The following is a 12,991-nucleotide window of genomic DNA, read 5'->3' as shown; positions in this document are numbered from 1 at the left end:
CACAGCTTTATTGAGGTATAATTGAGGTACAATAAACTACACACGTTCAAAGTGTACAGTTTGGCACATTTTGACGCATGTGAAATCATCACCACCATCAAGAGAATGAACACATCTCTCACCCCCCAAAGTTTCCTCCTGCTCCTTTGCAATCTCTTTCTCCTGCCTTCGCCCCACTCCCTACCCCAGGCAACCACAGATCTGTTGTCACTATAGATCCGTTTGCATTCTCTAGAATTTTGTATGAAAATGGAACTATACATTATGCACTCTTCTTTTGTCTGGCTTTTTTCACTCAACACAATTATCTTGAGATTTGTCTATGTTCACCCACGTCTGTTCATCAACAGTTTGTTCTGCGTTACTGATCAGCAGTATTCTATAGAATGGGTGTACATAGTCTGTTTATCCATACAGCTGTGGATGGACATTTGAGTTGTTTCCGGTTGTTGGCTATTACAAATAAAGTTTCTATGAACGTTCATGGGTAAGTGTTTGTAGGCACAATGCTATTATTTCTCTTGGGTAAATGTCTAGGAGTGGAACGCCTGGGTCATGTGTTCAACTTTTAAGAAACTGTCCAACTGTTTTCCAAAATGGTTGTACCATCTTACATTTCCTCTAGCAGTATATGAAAGTTCCGGTTGTTCTGTATGGGAAAGTATTTCTTGATAAGGGAACGACATAAGGATGAAAATATGTGTGATGTTCAGGGAGCATCAAATTGTCCTAATGGCGATTGAGCAAGTTGAGTGATGGGGTGGGCAACGGGCAGAAATTTTATTTTATTTCTAGCTCACGGAGGGCTTTGGTATTTGGAGTATACATTCCAGGAGACGGAAATTTTTTGAAGGCTCTTGAGGAGGACTTTACATGGTCTGGTCTCTGTCTCTGGACGTTCCATGTAGTTTCCCATCTTTATACTGTTTTTTTTCCCCTCACACTGTTCCCTTCCTTAGAATATATCCATCTACTGTCTTGGTACCATCTTGGTACCATCTATGGAAAGACAAAGACCCAACTGAAGTGCTAACTTGTCTTCAAGTTCATCCCTCATCCCTGAGTTTAACTATTCCTTTGTACTTCACCCATGGCCCTGAGTCACACCCATATCACAGGTGAGTCCCCTATTCACCTGAGGTTTCTTTGACAGGAGAGAGTGGGGCTTGTTCATGCAACGTCATCCTCAAGACTGGTCCCTTTCACAAGATGTATCTTGAGACACTTCCTTTTTGGTCTTATTTTTATGCAAAATCCAAACTAAAATAACATTTTAAATCAGCAAAGGTATAAATCTCATTGCTCATTTTGCCGAGACCAAAATAAGAATATGTGGACTGACTCCAAGGAGGACCAAAAATTACTTTTTTCTCTCTCCCAGCTTCAGTCGGTTTAACCACTTAGTCTCTGATCTCCTTTGCTCTTTTATGCTCACTAGGTCTCCCTCACTCAAGTGTGGAAATTATGTAATTAGTAAAAGAGTTAACAATTTTTCTGAGAAAACGGTTATGTGCTTATGCAAGTTCAATGGCTCAAAACATCTAAGGAAACCATTAAGCAAGCCTGGAGAAAGCAAGCAGATCTGGACCCCAGCCAGCTCTGCAGAACTAGGGAGAGCTGAGAGGTACCCACCGTGAGGAAGATCATTTTCTGAGGCACCGCTTGGAAGCCAGGTGCCCATCCCTGAGGAAGACTCAGCATTCATCTCTCTCGCCTCTGTGCTGACACACAACAAAATAATCAGCAACCGCGGAGAGTTCCCAGGAAATGCGACGTGTGTAGCCTTAAACAGTCTGATCCATGATCTTTGCTAGATTCACATCCTTCCCGTCTCTTTCCCAAATTTTCCATAGGACATTCAAGTCGTTAGAAAACATCAAACCTGATTGTTATTCTCTGAAAACCTACCACGACATCCAGGGGTTTAGACTATGCAATTTACCTTCAATAATTTTGGCAACTGGATAGGAATAGGAATAAAATATGTTTTATTTGGGAACCTGTAGTTTGGTTTGCTATAGTGTGTTTTACTTCCACTCTGCTCACCCAGACAGGCAGTTGCTTCCAGATTCTAGCTTCCGTTCAGGACATTGTTTCCAGAGGATGCCATCTTTTCCTTTAGTGTGACTACAGGCTGAGGGAAGTGCCAAAACACTTGGGCCAGGGCCTCAGTTACTTGATTTTCTTTTCCCTTTTCCTTTTTTTTTTTGGCTGCACAGAGCAGCTTGCGGGATCTTAGTTTCCCACCCAGGGATTGAACCTGGGCCACCACAGTGAAAGCACCGAGTCCTAACCACTGGGCCACCAGGGAATTCCTCATTTACTTGATTTTTTAAACAGCCCTGGAGGGTTCTATGGCTTTGACATGAATCAGTATCAGGAGCACACCAGAGGCCACGGCTACAATTTGCATCCTATAATATATTTTCCACTGTTTGAAAATACACTAGACTATGGTGGAATTTCTTCTGGGTTCTTCCCTGGACACCTCTCTGGGCTATTGCTTGGCCGTCTCTGATCAGGGTGACACAAGGATGAGAGGGGAGCAAGGCAACTTGAAACACCCCCTTCCTTCAGAACAGACAGAGGGAACGAAGCTTGTGGATTTAGCTGGGGACAGGCAAGAGGATTCTGGATGGGAAAACCAGTAGAGACAATTCTTCACTATCCAGAAGCTGCATGAACATTCAATATGAGACCCCATCTGTTTTGTTAAATTGACAATTTCCTTCAGCAGGAAATAAAGGTTCATATCGAGTTTCAGACTAGCTACAGAGTAAGAAATGGCTTCACTTTTTAAAGACTTGGCTTTTTAAGGGAGTCAGCATGTAACCTAATTTTATTTGATGGAGTTTGTTTCTCTTTCTCCATTCGCTGCCTAGAAATGTGTGCTTCGTTATCTCCTGCGGAGTTGAGGTTGGGAAGGGAGAGCTGGAGACTCAGAGTTCTCTGGGGCTCAAAAGCACTTAAAAAGATAATATTAAATAAAATTATAATAAATTGCAAGAGCAGCCATCCCAGTGGATTTTCTGTTTCAAATACTTCACACCACCAGCTATAACTCCTAAGGCGGTACCGACTGGACCCCTCCAGTTTCCATTTCACGAACACAGAGAGAAGACCAAACTCAAACGAGCAAAGGATAACACATTAGCATAAACTCACACATGGGTCCATTTTATTCAAGGGAAAAGTGGGTTTTATTTGAGAGAGACGATTGCATCTGCTAGACTCCTTTTAGGATGCAACAAATTAATACTTATAGTTTTTAAAAACTCAAACATTCCGAAGTGTTCTAACATGAAGATAGGAGTTTACCTAAAAATAATAATAATTATAATGGAATATGATTGCCTGGAATAAAAAACCTTACTTTAGAATTGTCTTTTAAAATATTGATATGAGGCTAAATGTCCATCGACAGATGAATGGATAAAGAAGATGTGGTACATATATACAATGGAATATTACTCAGCCATAAACAGGAACAAAATTGGGTCATTTGTAGACATGTGGATGGGCCTAGAGCCTGTCATACAGAATGAAATAAGTCAGAAAGAGAAAAACAGATATCATATATCAATGCATATATGTGGAATCTAGAAAAATGGTACAGATGAACCTATTTGCAGGGCAGGGGTAGAGACGCAGACGAAGAGAATGGATGGGTGGACGCAGAGGGGGAAGGGGGGGGTGGGATGAACTGGGAGATTAGGATTGATGTATATACACTAACTACCATGTGTAAAATAGATAGCTAGTGGGAATCTGCTATAAAGCACAGGGAGCTCAGCTTGGTTCTCTGTGATGACCTAGATGGGTGGGATGGGGGGTGGGTGGGTGGGGGGGAAGTCCAAGAGGGAGGGGATATATGTATACATATAGCTGATTCACTTCGTTGTACAGCAGAAATGAACACAACATTATAAAGCAATTATACTCCAATAAAAATAATAATAAATAAATATTGATATGAGGGAAAACACATACACACAAGCGATTGTAGGATATCAACTTTTTAATTTAGAAAGAGTAATCAAGCAATTATCAGGGAGAAAAGATACGCCTCACCAAGTCTCTCAATAGCACTGGCCACCCACGTGGCTCCTCTGCCCTCAGCAAGTGGAAATGAACTTACTTGATGTCACACAAAAGGGCCACACCTCTCAAGATCCAGTGATCTGGGGACAGGACTGTTCGCAAATACACCACGGTGATGAAGGTCAAGTCAGTTCGCCTCGGTTTCTTGTAAATAGGGCACACATACAGCTTGGGGTCCTTGGGCGCTGTGGAATTCATGGCGAAGATGTGCAGCACGGGCAGCTGCGTGAAGAGCACCTTGGGGGTGGATTCCGTGAGCTTCCCGTTCCGTCTGTCCCAGGCTGCTCCATCCAAGTACAGCCCATAAATATACACACCTTCCTGGAAGAACCAAGCGTAAGGTAACATGAATTTTTTTTAAAAAATTAGGTGCTGTGAGATGGGCATCCAATGCTGTAATAAAGGTTGTCAGTTTGGAAAGAAAATGTACACCAATCTTAAAACACTACCAGAAGAAGAAAACACCACTGGACGCATTCCGTTAGCGAAATACTGAGCCCAGTGTTCCCCTGTGGCATAGCCTGAGGCTATGAGCGCTGTTGAAATGTTCCTATTACTGGAGATTTGAGCCTGGGGGTGGCCTGCCTGGGACTGCGAACTTAGCCAGCAGCACCACATCGCCTCTGCAGGGAGATGAAAGTCTCTGACAGGGGTGGTGGGAGCACAGAACAGGATTCAGAGCTGGATGCCACTCGGGATCTCAGCCTACGCTGGCCAAGCCAACATGTGGCTCTAATTTCATCTCGGTTGTCGGATCTAGTGAGACGAGCAGCCAGGTCTGACAAGCAGCCAGGTCTGGCCAGCAGGGGTTCGAGCAGGTGTGATGGAGAGAGCAGGTGTGATGGGCGGAGGGGGGTGGTGGTGAGGGCGGTGAGAATTGGTCCAAGGGTGGCTGACCTCATCCTTGTGTCTCTGTCATTCACACAGTAGGACCTGCCCTCAAGGGCCTCATCATTAAATCAGGAGACAAGACACACACACACACACACAGAGAACAAAATGTAAAAGACATGACTTGAATACCAGCACACGCTTGTTAGAGGGGGCTGCCTGATGAACAGCACTGACTGAGGCTAAGTGCAGTGACTTGAGGTGAAAGGTCAGTAAGGGCTGGAATGCTCGGGGACCCTTGTGGAGGAGGTGGCCTCGAAGGGTGGGCTGCATTTGGAAAGATAGAGGAGAAAAGGTGGGCATCCCAGGGAGGAGCAATACTACAAAGAAAGGATGGGCAGCAAAGCCCAAGCATTTTATAATATTTAGCGGCAGGTTCAATGGTTATGAAAAATAAGTTAGGGCTTAACTGTGGAAAAGTGTAGATGCCAGACTGAAGAGCTTGAACTTTATTCTGTAGGCAGCGGGGAGCCATAGAACGTGTACTCAGTAAGAAAAAAAGTCTAAAGGGAATTACGGTGGAGACTCCAATAATCACGTAAGATCATAAGATATACTTATGTGGAAGATGGTGACCATTTTTCCATTTCCAGTGAGGATAGGGTAAGGGGAAGTAAAGGTAGATTATAATAAAAGAGAGGGAGGTTAGCTGCAAAGTGTTTTCTGGAATCCCTCATGTGAGCTAACAGTATAAGAACCATAATTTTTGAACCAAAACCTGAAGTACATGATTTGACAGTAAAACCATGGGCAACCCCAGAAAATCAGGACATATGATACCATCGTTAAGTCAGTAGGTGACAATTACCACATGAAAATACAACCACTTAGGCATCATCCAGTAGTAAACTGTACCCTTTTAGGCTCCTTTCACTCTAAGAACTTTGCGAAGTCATAGTTAGAAGGTGTTGTGGATTGAATAGTCTCTTGCAGAAACTCACGTCCACCTAGAAGCTCAGCATGTGACTATTTGGAAACAGAACCTTTGCAGATGTAATTAGTTAAGGTCATAGTGGATGAGTATATGACTGGAGTTCTTATAAGGAGAGGAGAAGATACACAGAGAGACACACAGGGAAGGAGGCCACGTGATGAGGTAGGCAGGGGTTGGAGTGATGCAGCTACAAAGTCAAGGAGCACCAAGGTGTGCCAGCAGCCACCAGAAGCCAGGCGAGGGCCAAGGAGCAGATTCTCCCTCAGAGCCTTTAGAAGAAACCAACCTTGCCGATGCCTTGACTTTGGACTTCTGGCCTCCTGAACTCTGAGAAAATAAACTCCTGTTGTTTTAAGTCACCCACTTTGTGGTACTTCGTTACAACAGCCTTGGGAAACTCATACAGATCTTGGTACCAGGAAACAGGATGCTGCTGTAACAAATACCTGAAAAAGCTGGAAGAATTTTGAAGGCATAGTTGAAAAAGCCTATGTTTCCTTGAATCTAGAGATTGTTGGCGGAAATATGGAGGTTAAAGGTGCTTCTTCTGGTGGGATCTCAGACAAAAATAAGGACCATGTTATTGGAAACTGGAAGAACGGTGAGCCTTGTTATAAAGTGGCAAAAACGGCCAGAACTTGGAAATCATCTGGTCCAGCCCCCTGATTTGACAACCGAGGGAATAAGAATCATAGAAAGGGAAAAAGGAACTAAGATTTACTGAATATCTATGTGGGGTCTGGAACCAAGCCTAAATGATCCCATTGAAGTCTCACAGCTATCTTTACTGAGGTTGAATTATCATCCTCATTTTACAGATGACGAAGTTGAGGCTCAAAAGACTTAAAGAACTAGCCCGAGTTCAAAGGGCAGGTAAGTGTCCCAGCAGTGGCTCCCAGGGGTGTCTGCTTACCTTAAGAGCCTCTGCCCTTCCCCCACCCAGGCGTCCTTCCACACGGGATCCTGCAGCTCTTGTCAGTTCTGTGAGTACCCCACAGCAGTGGATGGAGACGGGTGGAAAATCCTTTTCAGTAAACACAAGTGTAACTTGTAATTACAAAGAAATGCAGTCTGGGGAGTTCCCAGTGCTTGTCGTTCATTCCCACTCTGGCAAATGCTGGAGGTGTTGGCATGGAGGTCTCCAGGTTACAACCGAGGAAACCCTCGCTGCAAAGCCAAAGGACTTAACGGAGACACTTATAGGTCAGTGTTCAGCAGAACTTGAACTTTGAGCCCCAGCTCCAGGACTGTCCCTGCTGTTGCCCATTGGCACCTACCGCAGGGGGTGACGTGATCTCCTCCTTGGTCTGCCGCAGAACTTCGTTGTGGATGGTCACGGAGTCCAGGGCCCAGCCTTTGTGGGCGCGGGTCACTTCTTGTCTCATTGCCGTGAGGAAGCCTTAAAAAAAGAGAAAGAAATGATTTTGGTGCCTTGGTGCAGTCCACTCTAGAAACAAGAAGGGGGTCATGTTAGTTGCTTATCCATCTCCAGATGCGTGCCCACCCAAGAGGAGTTGAGATCAAGCCTCAGGGGGGATATTTCTTTCAGTGTTTTGTTTCAATGAGCTAAATATGCCCTGCCAGCTGACAGCAGGAAAGCAGCACCCTCTCTGCCTCAGACAAGGTCTTGGTTTAAAATTCTCCTGGGATTTCAACCACTCAGGTCTGCTAAGGGTTGTAACCCAGTGCTAGCTTATAGTCTCTGTTTGAAGATCCAGTATCTAGGAATAAGACTGAAATGGTCAAATATTCTGAGAACAGCATTCCAATTAAAACTTGAATCAAACCATTATCAGCGTCTATTTGCTATCATGGAACAATTTCATTTAGTCTAAGGAAATAAGGCATAATGCCAAAATAGAAAGCCCGACTTTCAGTTTGATCAAACAAAGCAATCACAATGGAAAGGAAAGCTCCATGTTTTAATGTGCATAATACAGTTATTTTAAGACAATACATGGTTCTGTATATTGTGGCCTTTCTTTAAACTTAGTATTTGCAAATCATGCCAGTCAATTCAATAAGAGAAGTCTATCTTGTAGAGCAGCATTTGATGTTTAAAAAGTATACCTTAAACTTCAACATGGACTTCAAAATCCTAGGAAAATTTATCTGTGACCTATATATTATATTTTGGCCTCCATGTTAATACTGGAAATCATGAGGCCCTTTACTCATAATCACGAGTAAATTTTGGAACCTGTGTGTCCCTACTACTCCTAGATTTGTGAACTCTGAGAACTTTAATGCACAAACCACCACATAAGTGATAATATTTTATCAGGTTTGAGTGGAGTGGAAAGAAGAGGGGAAGTTACAAGGCATAATGGCAGGCGGTGAGTTAATATCCCTTGGAATTAGAAAGAAAGAATAGGACCCTAGCCTGCTTAGTGAGAAAGTCAAGTTCTCTCCATTCTCAAGCCCCTCCCTCATTATTAAATTAGACACTTGGGGAGGTACTCATTCATTCATTCATTCATTTGTTCAATCTCTTAGGCGTGGCCACCATGTACCAGGTACTGCTCTAGGTGAGATGCCCACAATGATGAAGAGGCCATCCATGAACCCTGCATTCAAGGAGCTCAGTCTAGAGGGAATGTAGACATACAACACGATGTCGTTATGAGTAAAGAGGTGAGAACAACGTGGACCACTCGGGAAGACAGCTCAGGGAAGGCTGAATTGAGAAGATGAAGTTGAAGATGAGTCTTGAAAGGATACGTAGGAGTTTTCCAGATGGGACGATTCCAGTTAGAGGAACAGCACATGCAAAGGCATGCAGGTCTAGGCTAAAGGTGAGGAAATGATGGCAGATGAGGTTAGAACAAAGGTAGAGGCAGGATTTTTCAGGGTCAGAGTTTGAACTTGGTGACTTTGTGGATGGTGGGAAGCCACTGAATATTTGAAGCAGGCAAATAATTTGGTTGTATTTGCATCTTATAAAGTTTACTCAGACCCCTCACTAAAACAGGATTTGGGTGCTCAAGAAGAACCCTTGCATTAATCCAAAAGAAAAGTTGGTCAATCAACCAGAGTAGCTGATTGAAGGACTTTTATAAGTGATTCTTATAAGGTCGTAGTTTCATAAAACCAAGAGTGCCTAGTAGGAAAGGATGATTTTACGACACAAAATGTTAACTACAGGGAATAGGAAACATGGTGGAAGCTTGTCTGGCAGCAACTGCTGGTCAAGGCCTATCCGTACTCTACGTGTGGAGTCAGCTGAGGTGATCTGATCAGTGTGATTATGTTGACTTCCATTTTAAATACTGGGGATCCCATTTTTTTAGTAGTTAACATGTTGTGTGTTTGGTAGTCAGGTATATATGACCACAATAATAAAATCCAATTCTCCCTTCTAAGTGACTCTATGAAAATGTCATTTTCATCACTCAACATTAAGCTTGCATTCATGTGGAGTATCAGACACTGTGTATCCATGTAGAGTACCTGGAATTAAATTGACCCTATTTTATGATATTTTAAAATTCATCACTGATCTATGAATCTATCAATACAAGGTCATAATGCACAAGGCATGAAACCTGGTCTCAACCATCCATCTGCACTAGTTGAATAACTGGATTTTTCTACTATATTTTAAGTTCCAAATAAATTGCAAATTTGACCTCACTCCACATGGCACTCAGGACAATGCCATAGGTGCCAGGGGAGGGATGAGAGGGGTTCTCTCTTATGTAACACAGCCGAGACCAAGATTTCAGTCATTGACGGAGAGCTCTGAAAAACTCTAGTGTGATTAAGGAGAGACCATCTTCTCTCTTCTCCCTCCTGGGGAATATGCATGATGTTGCCTAGCTGACTTCAACAATAAGCCTCTTAATGTTTAGGAAGCACTCTTGCCATGTCAGTAGATGAAATCTAGAATACATATTACCTTGAGCTATTAAGAAAGGAAAATATTAAATAAATAATTTGAGGCCTGAGAGTGGAGGGTAGGAAACTGTTCCATGGGTCATTCCCACTCAGAACATGGAGAAGATATGTATTTTTTTCTCAAGTCTTGATAGCTATTTTTGGCCTCCTAAAAAGAAGAACATGATCTTGCAGAATTCAAACCGTAGTGAATCCACTGAATTGCTCTTTATTGAATTTAAAAAATGAATGACCATCTTTCTTGTAGACTGATATCAAGTCTAATGGAATCAAAATCTCTTGTTTTCTGAAGCCTATATAATTTTAAAAGACTATTGATATATTTTTCTTTATAAAAGCTTGAAAAGTGGTACTATTGTCTTGGCATTAATTTAATTTTAATAATTCTTAAAACAAACTTCAATCGTCAGTGGTGGAAAAGTGATTCAGATGTTCATGTGTTTGACTCAGAAGAGAGAAACAAAAAGTTGGGGAAAGTCCTTAACAAAAACAACATATTCTTTATGAGATTTAACCACCCACACGAAAATGGGTGATTTAACTATTCAAACATCTGAGTGACATGTGGGCTAACTGAGGTGCTTTAAAATTTTTTTTGCCTTCCAACTCACACAGCGTAATGAATTCTTGTCAAGCTTGTTCTTTTAAAAAATACACTTTAGGGACTTCCCCGGTGGCGCAGTGGTTAAGACTCCGCACTCCCAATGCAGGGGGCCCGGGTTCGATCCCTGACCAGGGAACTAGAGCCCACATGCATGCCGCGACTAAGAGTTCGCACGCCACACCTAAGGAGGCCGCCTGCCACAACTAAGGAGCCTGCCTGCTGCAACTAAGACCCGGCACAACCAAATAAATAAATAAATGAATAAATAAATAAAACATCTTCCCAGCAATCAATAAAAAACATTAAAAATTTATATATATATAAAAAACGCACTGTAAATCTTGGATCATACTTTGGAAACTCAGGTCTAAAATAACACTTGTTATGTCTTAATTCCTACAGGAGTCCTGACCCAACATTTCAGCAAACACATTACTGTTGTTTGACATGTGCAATCAGTTGGCTTGAAGAAAGCCGTAGAAGGCTTTCGGTATCAACTCAAACGACGTCTTGGAAGAGACAAAAGAAATAACTAATCGGGAAGTTTCCTCTTCTCAATTTTACAAGGAGTTGGTTGGTATTCTGTAATGATGGTCCTACAGGCATCGCTTTTTTTTCTTTAATAAATGAACCAGTCCTTATGTAATGGGCTTATGGTTGCTCAGTATTTCCTGTCTTATCAGTTACTAAGCCTCCCATTAGCATCTTGGAAGATGAGGACAAACGTTGTTCCTGTCATAACATTATGACAGGCATTTTTTCCCCCTAAATAAGAGGCAAATGTGGTTCATTGGTAAGTTAAATAAAAGGTCAGAAATCATTAAACAAAGATGGGGATGATCCACCCAGTTGAATAAAAATGCCCCAGGGACCCTTCCTGACGCTTTGCTCGATGCTGTAAGGCAGGAATCTTAAACTTGGCTGAAAATGAGAAATACCTGGGAAGTCTTTAAAACTCCCGCTTCCCAAGCCATAGCCCGGATCAATAAAATCAGAATCTCTGGAGCTGGGACCAGGCTTCACTACTGTTTTAAGGCAGGGCTTCTCAAACTTTAATGTTCATACTTATCACCAGGGGAAGGAACACTTACTGAAACACTAGTTCTGATTTGGTAGGTAGGTCGAGGGTAGGTCCTGAGGTTCTGCATTTCTATCAAGCTCCCAGGTGATGTCGCTCCTGCTGGCTGGTGGACCACATATTGGGTGGCAGTGGTCTAAGGCCCAGGTTCCTCACACATTAAAATGGCCAAAGGAGCTTTTAAAATTAACTGTAAAGAGTCTAGAGGTCTTATCCCCAGAGGTTCTGATGTTGTTGGTCTGGGGCCCCAGGGATTAGCATGTATTCAAAGCTCCCCAGTTGATTCTGCTGTGCAGGCAGGGCTGAGAACCTCTGCTCTGTAAAAAGATCTGCATGACAGGACAATGAGAGATCACGGACCCGTATTTGTTTTCAGAACAAATTTGACAAGTGGGAGGAGGAATGCCCCATGGTACAAGCAAAATATTAGGAAGGCTGTCAGTAATACGAGCTGACTCTTTCCAGAGTCCCCTGAGATGCATGTGTTCTCTGAAATGTCGTTAATCCAGGACACAGTTGGCTCCGGCAAAACCTGAGTACAAGCCAGAGAGCTGGGGCTAATTCTCTTGGCCAGGTTGGGATCAGCTAACCCCGCCATGTCTCATGTGCCAAAATGTACTTCCCTGCACTGCTTTACCTTCTCCATCCCTTCTCTGCTACTTTATGCTTCCTCCCCCTCTACCCAACCTCAAACCTCTCCCCTCCCTCCCAACCTTTCCACTGTTCCCTCTGGAGTGGTTCTGTGGTTAACAGACTCTCCCATATTTTCCACCTCTTCACAGAACATTCTCTCCATCTTCTTGCCCTTACTGGAACCTGTCAACTCTGAAGACACTGTCCTCCCCAGTTGTCCCTCCACCTTTGATGAAAATCTTTGCAGCTTTAACAACCACACCCTCTGGCCCCATGCTCCTCCCCTCACTGTCCCTGCCAAGTGCCCATCTGCCCCCACTCACTGAGCCTCCTGCCACCTTCTGGGTCTCTTCAGTATCCCACTCAGCATCCTGACCTCTCAGTTCCTTGACCTCATCATTTCTGAAGACCTTCTCCTCAACTCCACCCCCTTTTCTTCACTTCCTTCCCTGTTTAGTCTAGACCCATCCCTTTCATCACTTGCTCAGCAAACCCCCAGTGCCAAATGAATCCAAATGTCCTCCTTCTTATACCTATTCCAGGCTGCTGAACAATACTGAGACCATCACACAGTTGCCACCATGGTTTAGCCATCACCAGCCTCGACGGGATTGTCAAAGTCACTGAGCAATCCATTCCTTAGCCCTCTTTCTCAAGTTTCTGCCACTCTGCTTAAATCTCTCCTCTAACACCCTCTTGCTCCTGAGGTCACTTTGCCTCCTTAGTCAAAGAGAAAATAGAAAGCATCAGATGGGAATTCCCTCAACTTCTTGCCACCAAACCAACAAACTCACTTGCATTCTTTCCTTGTTATCCTTATCACAATGGGTGAGGTGTCCCTCCTCCTGCTTGG

General features: G+C 43.3%; 1 protein-coding gene across 1 annotated transcript in view; it reads right to left on the bottom strand.

Moving 5' to 3' along the window:
- Positions 1-4,134: 4,134 nt before the first annotated feature.
- Positions 4,135-12,991, bottom strand: part of DNAH8 (dynein axonemal heavy chain 8) — a 327,131-nt gene continuing 318,274 nt past the window's right edge. Inside the window, exons 93-94 of the mRNA XM_068557934.1 lie at positions 7,204-7,325; positions 4,135-4,422 (exon numbers count right to left, since the gene is read on the bottom strand). Coding sequence (XP_068414035.1) covers positions 4,135-4,422; positions 7,204-7,325 — 410 coding nt within the window. The remainder of the gene's footprint in view (positions 4,423-7,203; positions 7,326-12,991) is intronic.

The sequence above is a fragment of the Eschrichtius robustus genome, chromosome 12 (assembly GCF_028021215.1).
Source record: "Eschrichtius robustus isolate mEscRob2 chromosome 12, mEscRob2.pri, whole genome shotgun sequence".
Taxonomy (NCBI): Eukaryota; Metazoa; Chordata; class Mammalia; order Artiodactyla; family Eschrichtiidae; genus Eschrichtius; species Eschrichtius robustus.
This window is presented reverse-complemented; position numbering and strand designations above follow the sequence as displayed.